This window comes from Thamnophis elegans, chromosome 2 (genome assembly GCF_009769535.1).
Source record: "Thamnophis elegans isolate rThaEle1 chromosome 2, rThaEle1.pri, whole genome shotgun sequence".
Classification (NCBI taxonomy): Eukaryota; Metazoa; Chordata; class Lepidosauria; order Squamata; family Colubridae; genus Thamnophis; species Thamnophis elegans.
This window is the reverse complement of record NC_045542.1, coordinates 35,403,671-35,416,774: the sequence shown is the minus strand read 5'-3', so window position 1 is coordinate 35,416,774 and position 13,104 is coordinate 35,403,671. Positions and strand designations below refer to the sequence as shown.

Genomic DNA, 13,104 nt, shown 5'->3' with positions numbered 1-13,104 from the left:
TCTAGCCATGAGAGAAAATATTTCTTCCAGCTAATTGCAGTCTGGATGAGATCCTGGTAGATTTTGTGTTTCAGTAGTAGCAGTTGTTTTAAACTATAAACATTATGCTAACAGCATTTATGTCATTAATAAATATGTAGTGTGATTACAAATATTCTGGAAAACTAAGAAATGTGATATATAGTGAAATTTAATATACCCCCCAAATTAAGTAAATTCTACTGATTCCAATGGGACTTACTGCTAAGTGTATATAGGATTACTGGCTAAGATATCAATCCTCATCATGATCTAATCATCATGAATACTTGCTTCAAGCTAGGCCTTTCAAAAATTTTACAGGATAGTCATAATTAAGTCAAGCATTGACTGTCATGTGTATTAGTGAATAAAGTACACCAGTGCTTTTCAACAATAACAATTCAATATCAACATTTAGGTAAGAGTCCTGAAAGTTGGTGTCTCAAAGATCAAAACTATAGATCAAGGGCGTCAAACTCATGGTGTCACATTGTCATCATGTGACATATTGCGACTTTTCCCCACTTTCTAAAATGGGGTTGGGCGTGGCCAGTGCGTGATGCATCCAGCCTGTGGGTGCTAGTTTGACACCCCTGCTATAGAGCAGGGTTTTCCAACTTTAAGACACATGACTTCAACTCCCAGAATTCCCCAGGCAGCCATGCTTGCTCGGGAATTCTGGGAGTTGAAGTCCACATTTGTTAAAATTGCCAAGGTTGGGAAACCCAGCTGCCGAGCAACTCACTTAGTGGACACCAGGTTGACTAAGGGATTTTCTCTGAGATAGCCAGGCTAGTGATCATCGTCTCTTTTCTTTTTCTCCTCAGACAGTAATTTTGTCCTGGGCAATGCTCAGGTCCGGGGAGCCTTTCCAGTGGTGTACTGTTCTGATGGCTTCTGTGAACTGACCGGTTTCTCCCGGGCTGAGGTCATGCAACGTTGCTGTGCCTGCAACTTCCTCTATGGGCCTGACACCAGTGAGCTGGTGCGCACCCAGATCCGCAAAGCCCTTGACGAGCGCAAGGAATTTAAAGCTGAGCTCATCCTCTACAGGAAAAGTGGTGAGTCCGGTTTCTGAAAACACACTTTGAATTGCCAAGTAAACATTGGGGGAAAGTTTGTACCAGGGACTGGAAAATGGAAGTTGAAGTAGATAACGTAGACAGTGAGCTTGTCTGTCTGTCTATTTGTCTGCCTGCCTGCCTGCCTGCCTGCCTGCCTGACTGACTGACTGCCAGAGTGAAATGCTACCGGTTCAGACTGGCTCGCCCAAACTGGTAGTAAAAATGCTACTGGTTCACCCGAAACGTTAGGAAAATAAATAAATGACCATTTTTCCGACGATCAGTTGTGATGCACGATTTATATTAGCTAGAAAACAGGATTTCCTGCTTTCTAGCTAATATAAATCACGCAGGACAACGGATTCCCCCTCCCCCTCGCTGTTCGCTTACCTTACCTTTTTGATGCTCTGCGCATGCATGGGAGGTCCTGCACATGTGTGGAGGTGGTGCGTGCGAGTGAAGCGAGTGAGTGTGCTCACCTTGCTACCGAACCGGTAGCAAAGGTAAGTGGATTTCACTCTTGACTGCCTGCCCCCCCTCCTGTGTCTCCCTGTGTGTGTTTTTGTGTTATGAATATTGCTTGAGAGAAAATTAGCTGGAAAAGAAGATCTTTAATAATATGCAGCAAGCAAATGTTAGTGGCTCGAGCTAGCTAAGCAAATTGTGCTGCCTCTGCTTCCCTATTCTACACAACTGTGAAAATGGCAGTGCTCTTATTGTGTTTTATATCTGGACCTCTTACAACAGCGATCCTTCTGGAAGCATTTCAAGTGTGAAGAACATTGAATGTGGGCCTTGGAGCAATTTCTTTTCTTCACATCTAGCATGAACAGGAGTGGCTTTCCAGACCTTTCCCCTCCCTGCTCCCTGGTTTTTGTTTCAACTGAAAGTGTGTAGGGGGGGCTCAAGGGCAGCCTCTGCACCCCAACACTGGTGCCCTGGATTGAATTGTCTGTCTCCCCTATATATATCCTTGATCTGTGCGTCTCTCCATTGCCAAGGAGGAAGGAGTTGGGGGAAAAGAGACTGCTATTTAATTTAGCATGCTTAGGAATGCCCATAGTCACACACCTACATGCATGCTGAGATTTGTTCACACCATCCCTCCCACTTCTGCGTGAACACCAAAGATGTTTTAAGAGCAGATGGTGAGTGCCATGTTGTAGAATAACAATTCTTTACCCAATGAGTAAAGGAGGCCAACAGATAGAGGAGAGGTTTATTCAACAACCGTGAGAAGCGGATACCAGCACTGGGGCAACAAGTGGAGGTGGATGTCACCATACTAATAAATATGTATACTGCAGTGGATCCATTTATATACCCACCTACACACAAATGCACGTTTTATTAAATTTATAAATTTAATAATTTATTAAATTAAGAGATTAAAGCCAATAAAATTTAGAAAAAGGGGTAAAGTAGGTAAAGAAATAGGGATGCAGTGGCTCAGTTGCTAAGATGCTGAGCATGTCAGTCAGAAAGGTTCGCAGGTCAGCGGTTTGAAACCCTAGCACCGCGTAACGGAGTGAGCTCCCGTTATTTGTCCCAGCTTCTGCCAACCTAGCAGTTCAAAAGCATGTAAAAATGCAAGTAGAAAAATAGAGACCACCTTTGGTGGGAAGGTGACAGCACCTTCAGTTTTTAGTCATGCTGGCCACATGACCACAGAGACCTCTTCGGACAGTGCTGGCTCCAGCTTTGAAACAGAGATGAGCACCACCCCCTAGAGTCAGGAATGACTAGCATATATGTGTGAGGGGAACCTTTACCTTTAGGTAAAGAAAAGTCAGTGAAAAAGGTGCAAAGAAAGAAAAAAAGGAAGGGAAAAATAAGAAAGTTAGAAAAAGGGAGCTCAGTTATAACTTCCACCCTTTCCTACCAAGTAATTGCCATCTTATTGTTTCTTCTTCTCTTTAACCCTTTCAATCCCCAAGTCCATAAATCATCAATTCAGTCTTTCCTTATTTTAACAAAAAGTCCTTTTAAGGCTTCCAGATTTTTTTTAAAGTCTTTCTCTTGTTTTTCCCTGAAAAAATTGGATAACTTTGCCATTTCTACGAGCTCCATCAATTTTATAATCCTATCTTCTACTGTGGTTATTTTGTTCTTCTTTGTGCATACAATAACCGTGCCACTGTTTCCATATACAGTATTAATTTCCCATTTTTCTTTTGTAGTTCGGCATCTATAAAACGTAATAGAAATGAAACCAGAATTATTACTAGGACTTTCAGCCAGTTTCAATGCTAATTCTTTGGCTCAATTCCTGCTTTTCTTCTCATCAAACCAGGTCATAATACAACTAACAATAGAACAAAAGATAAAAATGTAATTTTATTTTATTTTTTAAAGGTGTATACTGCTTATTTTGCTATCGGAGTGAGAGGTTTACAGAGGAAAACTGTAAAGCCATATAAAAAGGCACAGTTAAAAAACAGAATTAAAAAGATGGAAGAAACACCATCAAGCAACCCACCCAAATTGCATACCATTATTAGACTTCCATGCCAGTTCCAAAAGGCCAGAAGAGTGGGGGTGGGGTGGGTAGCCTCACCTAAGGGGGCAAGATGTTCCATAGGGCAGGGGTCACAACAGAGAAAACTTTCTTCCTAGATTCTGTTAGTCAAATAGGTCTGTCACTTACCCTCTCTGCCTATCTGGGTCAATGTAATTAGAATAAGATGGTTCTTCAGGTAGCCTGGTGGTCCCAGGCCATGAAGGGTTTTTAAGTTGGTAACCAACACCTTGAACTGGACCCATGCTCACACAGCAGAGGTATTACCTGTGTGCTCAGAAGTGCGCACACAGCCACATTTATGATGATGATTAAAGCTCACCACCAATCAGCTAATAAGACTTTGATGTACAACCAATTGTATTTAAAATACATAAGGACATAGCACCCATTTAGCAAAGCATAACACATGCGACCTTGAAGGTCAAAAGCCAGGCTGAATATAGAATGGCCCTTGCTTGTACAGGAAGTATAGGAAAGCAGGAGGAAAGCTGGGATTTTCAGAACCTGGGAGCAGCAACCTCTTTGTTCAGTGAAGCCCCATCTTCTACACTGAGCCTTCTGTGAAGAGTTGCCGACCTGCTTTTCTTTCCCGCCATTTCGTAGGTCTCCAGAAAGAGTTTGCAACTGCAGAGAAAGATGGTGCTGGGGATGGCAGTGGAGATCATTCCCTGACCCACATCCTAGGATCATCAACTCACATGGCTCCTTATCTTTTTAGGTGTCCCTTTCTGGTGTCTCTTGGATGTGGTGCCTATCAAGAATGAAAAGGGGGAAGTGGCTCTTTTTCTAGTCTCCCACAAAGACATCACAGAGACCAAAACCAGAGCGTCCACAGAAAACTGGAAGGAAGGAGGTGAGATAAAGCCAGTGATGGAAGTGTGGTGGGGAGGAGGTGGAGTAAAGGAAAAATGTGTAAACTGGGGTACAACCTTATCTTTGAGGGCACCAATTCGTGGCCTCCTGAGATCTTGGAATACAACTCCCCCATGCTCCATTGTCCATGCTAGCTATGGTACGATGGGGATTGTATTGCCACATACCTGGGCGGTGGGTTACTGGATCACAGAAGCTTAAGAATCCTCAAGAGATTGTGAGATCAATAAGGAATGTCTTTCTTCCTTCAAATGTTGGATGATGATGATGATGATGATGATGATGATGATGATGATGGTGATGATGATGATAGCAACAGTATTTTCTCCCTCTCCTTCTGGTTACCACCCTGTGATTTTTTAAAATCCACGCACAGTTCTCAAAACGAGAGTCAAGCATTCTGCGAACAAATGTTCAGTGGTGCATAAATGAAATTAAGAGGGCATGTAAATAAAACTGCTTCAGATGCCAAGGAAAGACTTGTAGGACCTCGTGGTAGCACGACTGAAGACTCAGTCTGCTGGAAAGGATCCTAGATCTTTTCCAATTGGAATACAGTACCCTAATAGACAAAGCTTCCTCAACTCAAGGCTGATGAATCTGTTGGCGTGTCGTGTGCATTGTTACAGGTGCAGGAGATCTGCCAAAAAGATGTTCTTTGGCATATCACTGTATATTATTCACCAAACAACGTATGAAGTTACTAGTGGCATTTGAGCTTTCATTAATTAGCCATCCATGCAGCTAATTCTGTCTATTTTTACTTGTCTTCATTTCTTTATAAAGTATGAACATGATGTGAAAATGTTGTACTTTCTGGTCTCCCTTTCCCCACTCCCCAATTTCTTTTATTGTCCTAAATGGTATCCATTCATACTCATGTAAGTGTCAGCCTTTGCAGAGTTGAGCCCTTTTGGTAATGTTAGTATCTCCCGCCCAATCTGGTGTAGCAACGGTTTGTGGGAAGCCTCCCCTCCCCCTAGAAGAATGAAATATTTGGAAATATTAAAAAGGCAGAATATTATATTTCCCCAAAGGGAGAAATGGAGAAACATGCTCTTAAAGACAAAGCAGACTTTCTTAAAAGCCTCATGCCCCCCTCCCCACAGATATTTTGTGCCCAAGAATAGAATAGAATAGAATAGAATAGAATAGAATAGAATAGCTTTATTGGCCAAGTGTGATTGGACACGCAAGGAATTTGTCTTTGGTGCACATAAAAGAAAAGATACATTCATCACGAATCATAAGGCACAACACTTAATGATAGTCATAGGATACAAATAAGCAATCAGGAAACACCCAATATAAATATAAATCGTAAGGATACAAGCAACAAAGTTACAGTCCTGCAGTCATAAGTGGGACAGGATGGATGATAGGTACAATGAGAAGACTAATAGTAATAGTATTGCAGCCTTTGTGAATGGTTTGACAATGGTGAGGGAATTATTTGTTTAGCAGAGTGATGGTGTTTTGGGAAAAACTGTCCTTGTGTCTAGTTGTTTTGGTGTGCAGTGCTCTATAGTGTCGTTTTGAGGATAGGAGTTGAAACAATTTATGTCCGGGAAATAAATATTTTCACAGCTCTCTTTTTGACTTGTGCAGTGTACAGATCTTCAATGGAAGGTAGGTTGATAGTAATTGTTTCTTCTGCAGTTCTTAAGAAAGGTTGGACCAGCCTATGTACAAACCAAAAGACCTTCAGTTTCAGGGTGGTGGCATTAAGAAGAACAGGATATGACCCTTCAGGATATAATAGGATTAACCCGCTACTATTTAGCAAAAGACACAGAGCTCACTACATTGCACAATCTCCTAAGTGCATTTCAGACACTAGCAGCATCTCTGAAATCTATAAAAACCCATCTACTCATCAAACCAGTTGGTCAGCTGACTGAGGATGGCTGTTGGTTTTGTCATCATTAAACCATCTTTCCAATCAGCCTCCATATTCCCAGTGTCTTTGAAACTGAACCAGATGGATTTTCCTTCCGACAGGTTGTATGGCGGTAGATTTAGGATAGGAGCAGTTCGCCATAGACACAACCCCCATTTCTGGAAAATCTATCATATCTCCAAGGATAGGCATTCTGCATTTCTTATGATTGAAGGAGCTACAGCTTTGCTTTAAAATCCCACAGTATGGATGTTCCAAGCAAACATAGCATTCATACAATTTTAGCAGTAAGATTTATGGAATAAATAAGGAGCATCTCAACATGCTAAACATATTGACCATGTGTCCATGTTCCGTATATTTTGGGCAAACACTGTACGACTAAAGAATTATACAGAGATCAGAATCCTGTTCCCTGACAATTAGATATCCTGCTGTGATTTCACCAGTCAGTAGCTGCCTGCTTTTATCTCAGGCCCAAACAAAGCATAATATTCATCGTCAGATTGTCCTTACAACTGCAGGACTACAGTGGCCCTTAGAGGTAGCCCTCAGCTTACAACCAGAGGTGGGTTGTTCCCGGTTTGACCCGGATCAGGTTAACAGGTAGTGGCGGGAGGCTCCGCCCACCTGCCCAGATGCTTCTGTGCATGCACAGAAGTGTTATGCGCATGCACAAGTGAACCGGTAGCACTGGAATTTGCAACCCATTTCTGCTTACAACTATTCATTAACAATGGCTTGTCATTCCCAAAGGCCTTGGAAAAGGTAACTGAGGACCCATCCTTGAAGTTACGACCATCGCACCACCTCCACGGCCAAGCGGTTGCAATTCAGAGGGGTGGCTGGCAGGTGGCTCACATTTATGACAGTTGCCGTGTTTTAAGGCCCCATGATCACAATTTGCAACCTTTCCACCTGCCTTCCAACATGCAAAGTCACTTGCAGAAGAAAGATTTGCTTAACGATAACATAGATCACTTCATGATCACATGATTTGCTCAACGATCACTGTGGTTCTCCTAAAAATTGTGGTAGAAATGATTTATAAAATTGGATTCAGTCACATGCAGCTTAACAAGCACATCACTTAGCAATCCAAATTCCAGTAAGGCAAGGACTAACTATTGGTTTTTGCCTGTATAAGCTGTATATGTATTCACTCAGTGGTCCAGTCCCTAGTCATCTCGCAAATGGACTACTGTAATATGCTCTACATTGGGCTACCCTTGAAGAGCATTCTAAAGCTACAGCTGGTGCAGAGTATGGCATTTCGGGTAATTTGGGACCCCCCCAAGAATGGGCCCTGTGACACCACTGACCCATGAGCTGCATTGGTTACCAGTCTACTTCTGGGTGCAATTCAAGGTGTTGGTGATCACCTTTAAAGCTCTTCATGGCATAGGTCCAGGTTACTTGAGGGTTACTATTCACCCCACTGGGATTGGCCCATATCACTCATGCTGGCAGAGGAGGCATGCTGTTGGTCCCATCAGCCCAATTATTCTGGATGTCAGAGTCCAGGAAGAGGGCCTTCTGTGCTGTTGCTCCTGCCTAGGGGTGGATTCCGGTTTCTTCTACTGACGGTGCACTCAGGGATGTGCTTCAGGGGTACGCACGCTTGATGTGCACTACACGCACATGCGCAGTAGTTTTAAAAAGCTTCTATGCATGCGTAGAAGCAAAAAACAGGATGGCGGCCCCTACGGCACCGCCGACAGAACCGGTCTGGGGGCGTGGCCGGCCGAGTTACTACCTACTCGACCGAGCCAGTTCAAATCAGTAGGAACCCACCTCTGCTCCTGCCCTCTGAAACATCTTGTCCCCCGCAATGTGAGGTTGTCCCCAATCCTCCTTTCATAAGGGCCTAAAGACATGGCTTTGCTAGTCGGCTTGTGGCCCCAGTGGGGGAACGGTGCAATGGAGGTGGTTGATTGAGTAATAGCAGATCCCCACCTCCGCCCCTGCCCTCCCCCATGTGTCCTTGGTTTTAATGTTGGAATTTAACTTTTTATGTTTTAGATTTTATGTAAGCCACCCAGAGTTACCCTATAGTAAGATGGGCTGCCAATACATTTTATAAATAAATAAATTCTGTTCCTTCCATCTACCTTTCCATTTTTCCTTTTCCTTAGTTTCCAGAGGATCTTTTACTTTTGTTCCACAGAGCAGTGTTTTGTAGCTTGGTCTCAGCAAACTGGTTGCTAAACCGGTAGGATACAATCTCTGCTTATCAACTGCAGTGATTCACTTAACAACTGAGGCAAGAAAGGTTGTAAAATGGAGCAAGATTCATTTAATAAATAGCTCACTTCACAACAGAGCAACAGAAATTTTGAGCTCAATTGTGATTGTAAGTCAAGGACTACCTGTACTCTATCTTATTATCTTGAGCAGTGATGCCGCATGAAGAGCTTCTCTGTTAGATGAGACTCCTGACAACGCTTTGCCGGTGCAAGACGCCCATTTGTTGCTTGTGAAGGATTCTCACAAATCAACAACAAAAAAGGGTATTCATGCCACAGCAGAAAGTGGGCCTAGAAGGAATTTCAGAGGCACTCAAAATCCCCCCCCCCCAAAAAAATAAGAAAGGGCTTTTTTCTCCAATTATATTTCTGCTGATGTAAGACAACAATAACATTTAGGATAGTATCCAAAAATAAGAAGAAGCTAACTCTCAGGCTCCAGTTCTTTTGTAGCGACGGTCATTGAATTTAGAAATTTCTTCTGAACTGGCATCTATAGTACTATATTTTACTTTCTCATTATGACCAGTTTCCTGGTCATGTTAATGAACAGATACATATTGATGAAATGCAATGAACGGTTGCAGGAACTTGGCATGTCTAGTCGAGTCCAACGAAGAGAAGGACTAGGGGTGACACAATATCAGTCTTCCAGTATTTGAGGGGTTGCCACAGAGAGGAGGGGTCACATATCCTCCAAAGCATCTGAGGATAAAACAGGTAGTAACAGTTGGAAGTTAACAAAGAGAGAGCCAACTTCCTGATGCTGACAACAATTAATCAGTTTAATAGCTTGCCTCCAGAAGTTGTAGGTGTTTCATCACTGGAGATTTTGTCTTTTGCTAGGTGGACGGCGACGTTACAGCCGAGCTGGAGCTAAAGGCTTCAATGCCAATCGTCGGCGAAGCCGGGCTGTGCTTTATCACCTCTCAGGACATCTCCAGAAGCAAGGCAAAGGAAAACGCAAACTCCACAAGGTACTTAGTATGGTCAATGCCAGAGGTGGTATTCTACCAGTTCGCCCGAACCAATAGCAAAAATCGTGGGTAACCCCACCCGCTTGACCCAGTTCTACGGCATCCCATTTAGGCCCTTTTTTTGCCAAAAGGGCATGCGTGGAAGGTTGTGTGCTCACATTTGGAAACCAGTAGGGAAGGTAAGTCAATACAACTCCTGGACAAGGCCAAGGGCAAAACAGGCTTTCAGAAGTTTAGTGGATAGAAGTAAAGGGACCCTACAGGATCTCAGTTTGTTGAATGAGGGGAAAGAGCTGAATGTTTACCACAGGGGCAAGGAATGTAATACTATTTCACCCACTACTCCAAACCTTTTGTTCACAATTCTTTTGTTTAAATGTAATATTTCATTAAATCTCAAAGATTAAGAAATAAGATAATGCATACTGAAAAATAGAAACCAAAAGCTGTTTACCATTTTTTTCGGAATATAAGACGCACCTTTTTCCCTCAAAAAAGAGGCTGAAAATCTGTGTGCGTCATACACTAAATGCAGCATTTTTGGCCTCCTGAAACCCCACCCCCTTCACCAAAATGGCCATGCAGAGCCTTTAGGAGGCTTCCAGAGTGCTCCTGGGGGCTGAGGAGGGCAAAAATGAGCGAAAAACGGGCTGTGTTTTGCTCATTTTTACCCCCCAAGCCCACAGGAGCACTCTCTAAGCTTCCTAAAGGCTATGCATGCCTTTTTTTGACAAAAAAACTGGCCATTTTGGGGAGGTTTGCAGAGTGCAAAAACTTTTTTTTAAATTTGCCTTCAAAATCTTGGTGCATCTTATACTCTGGTGCGTTTTATACTCCAAAAAATACAGTAAACTTGAGGAAAAAAATAATTGAAGATATGTTTCCAAAGCATCTTTAAATGAAAATGCCTTCATGTGTCAGCACTATTAAATGAATATGGGGCAACTTGAACCACCTGAGAAAAAGAAAATAGTGGACCTTGAAGGACACTAGACTTGTTGCTCTGCCATCTAATCAAAATGATGCTTGAAGGAGGACCTCAAAATTTTTTGATTTCACATGGAGGATGATCAAATGATTATCATACCTTGTTGTGCCGTTGCTGTTGCTCGTGGCAGGCCACCACGTGGCGCATCACACCGGTGCTGCTGCTCACAGCAGAACGCTGCAAGGCTCGTCATGCCAGTGCCATCGCTTGCAGCAGGATGCCATATTGCACATTGCGCCAGTGCTGCTGCTCATGCGCACAATGACACAACACACCACGCAGCCTCCTGCCACAAGCGGCGGCACCGGCATGATGAGTCACACAGTGTCTGGCTGCAAGCGGCCACAGAAGTCAGACAGCGGCGCAACCGGTGTCGGGGGCATGGGAGGCCTAGCCGCAGTAGTGCTAAGGTAAGTGAGTAAGACAGCCCCCCAAAATAAGAAAATAAGACCGGGTCTTATTTTCAGGGAAACATAGTATTTGTAACATGTTCATCTGAATGATTGTGTGTTTTGGGGAACAGGCACAAATGACTCAAAATCAGTGGTAATCAGTGGTAAAGTAACTAAGAGAGACCATGATAACTATCTGGAGAGCTGTAAGCACAACCAAATCCAAGATCTTCCCTGAACCACGGGAATTCAGTTTTGAGATTGTTAGTGTCGAGCAATTTCTGATTCATTCCTCAAGATTCATTCCTCAAGAGTCCCCAACAGTTCTGTCAATACAAAATGGCCCTGGCTGTCCAATAGTTCAAGTGTTGGCCAAACAACTGCTAGAAAATCCACAACTGCTGGCCATGCACATGACTTACTTCCCCAACGATTTGCTCTTGCTGTCTATTGACGTTTAATAGAGCCAATCAAGGAATATCTTTTAAAAAGCAGGAATCTCAGCTTTTGGAATCCTTGATGCTCTCTGTGCTTGGTTGCTTGCTTGCAAACTTTTCATTGCCAAAATAGGTACTGTCATCAGTGCTAGTGAGTGTGGGGTTTGCTCCCTGTTTATATACATTGCTCGTTCTGCCAGTGCTGAGGTATGATTTTTTTTCCTTGGTAGTTCCTTGATTAGGGTATTGATTTCTCCTTATTTGTTTGTTTCCAACGTTTATCATTTCTCTCTATCTCTCTCTCCCTCCCTCTCTCTCTCTGTGTCACTCTCTGTTTTCTTTCTCTATTTTTTCTCTCTATTTTTCTGTCTCTCTTTTCTCTGTCTCCCTTTCTTTTTTTTCTTTCTTTCTTTTTCTTTCTTTCTTTCTCTCTCTGTCTCTCCCTCTCTTTCTCTCATCTCTGTTGATGACCAAGATAATTTGTACAAAAACTTACAAGCAAACCATGCGAGCATTTTTAATATGTTCCCTCCAACTCTCCAAGAGGGGAAAGTGATCTTACATGGAGGTTCCTTCCATCTCTGTAGAGAGCTCTTGCACACTTCTCTATCTCCTTTTTTAGGGAACCACAAGCCCTGAAATTACATACAGGTAGTCCTTGACTTACAACAGTTCATTTAATGACCATTCAAACTTACAGCAGCACTGAAAAATGTGACTTGCGATTGTTTTTCATACTTATGACCGTCGCAGCATCCCCATGGTCACATGATCAAAATCCAGATGCTTGGCAAATGGTTCATATATTTATTATTATGACAATTGCAGTGCCCCAGGATCATGTCATCAGCTTTTGCGACCTTCTGACAAGCAAAGTCAAACATGTTGCTAACTTAACAAATGCAATGATTCACTTAACAACTGTGGCAAGCAAAGTCGTAAAATGGGGCAAACTCACTTAACAAATGTTTCATTTAGCAACATTAATTTTGTACTCAATTGTGGCCATAACTCAAGGACTACCTGTACTCCCATGATTATCTAGACATTGAGTTATGCTAATGAAGTCCAGTCTAAAATTATTTTGCCCCTTCTATTCCATATGCAGATGTCAGCCAGTTGGCAATTGATTCTCACTTCAGTGTTGGTATTTTTTTATTACGTCTTAGGACAGAGCAAGGCTAATTTAACGATGAAGAATAAGTCATGCAGCAACATACACAGCTCTGTTTTCCAAGAATATGGTACATATTTTATAAATAACACTCAAAATCTATTGCCCGGGGCAATCCTTCACCCTGATTAATGAAACAGCTGGCTCATTTTTTTATACCAACATTTCTTTATTAAACATTCACTAAATATAGAACAGGTTCATTCACTGCAAAAGTCAAAATAGATACCGAAACAAAAAAATATATAGAAAAGCACAGAAAATATCAGCAATCTCAGGCAGCCCCATTGAATGTACTTGTATTTGGTTTAAGTTGTAGCAGTGTGTAGTTACTGGACCAAATGCAGTACACCCTTCCCTCCAGAGGTTACAGATGGGTAGTAGTCACATTTAATTAGTTATCCTTCTTAAGCCCTTAACTTTGTGAAGAAGATCTGTATTCAGAGATTGAGGCGTATGTATCTGAGCTTTACTGGATCAGGGCAAAATAATCCTGGAAAGGATTTAAGAT

The 13,104-nt window shown here is 42.5% G+C and overlaps 1 protein-coding gene across 1 annotated transcript in view; it reads left to right on the top strand.

The window, feature by feature from the left end:
• KCNH3 (potassium voltage-gated channel subfamily H member 3) overlaps nucleotides 1–13,104 on the top strand; it is a 78,305-nt gene that overhangs the window by 45,035 nt on the left and 20,166 nt on the right. The window contains exons 2-4 of the mRNA XM_032210658.1: nucleotides 849–1,082; nucleotides 4,325–4,459; nucleotides 9,472–9,602. Coding sequence (XP_032066549.1) covers nucleotides 849–1,082; nucleotides 4,325–4,459; nucleotides 9,472–9,602 — 500 coding nt within the window. The remainder of the gene's footprint in view (nucleotides 1–848; nucleotides 1,083–4,324; nucleotides 4,460–9,471; nucleotides 9,603–13,104) is intronic.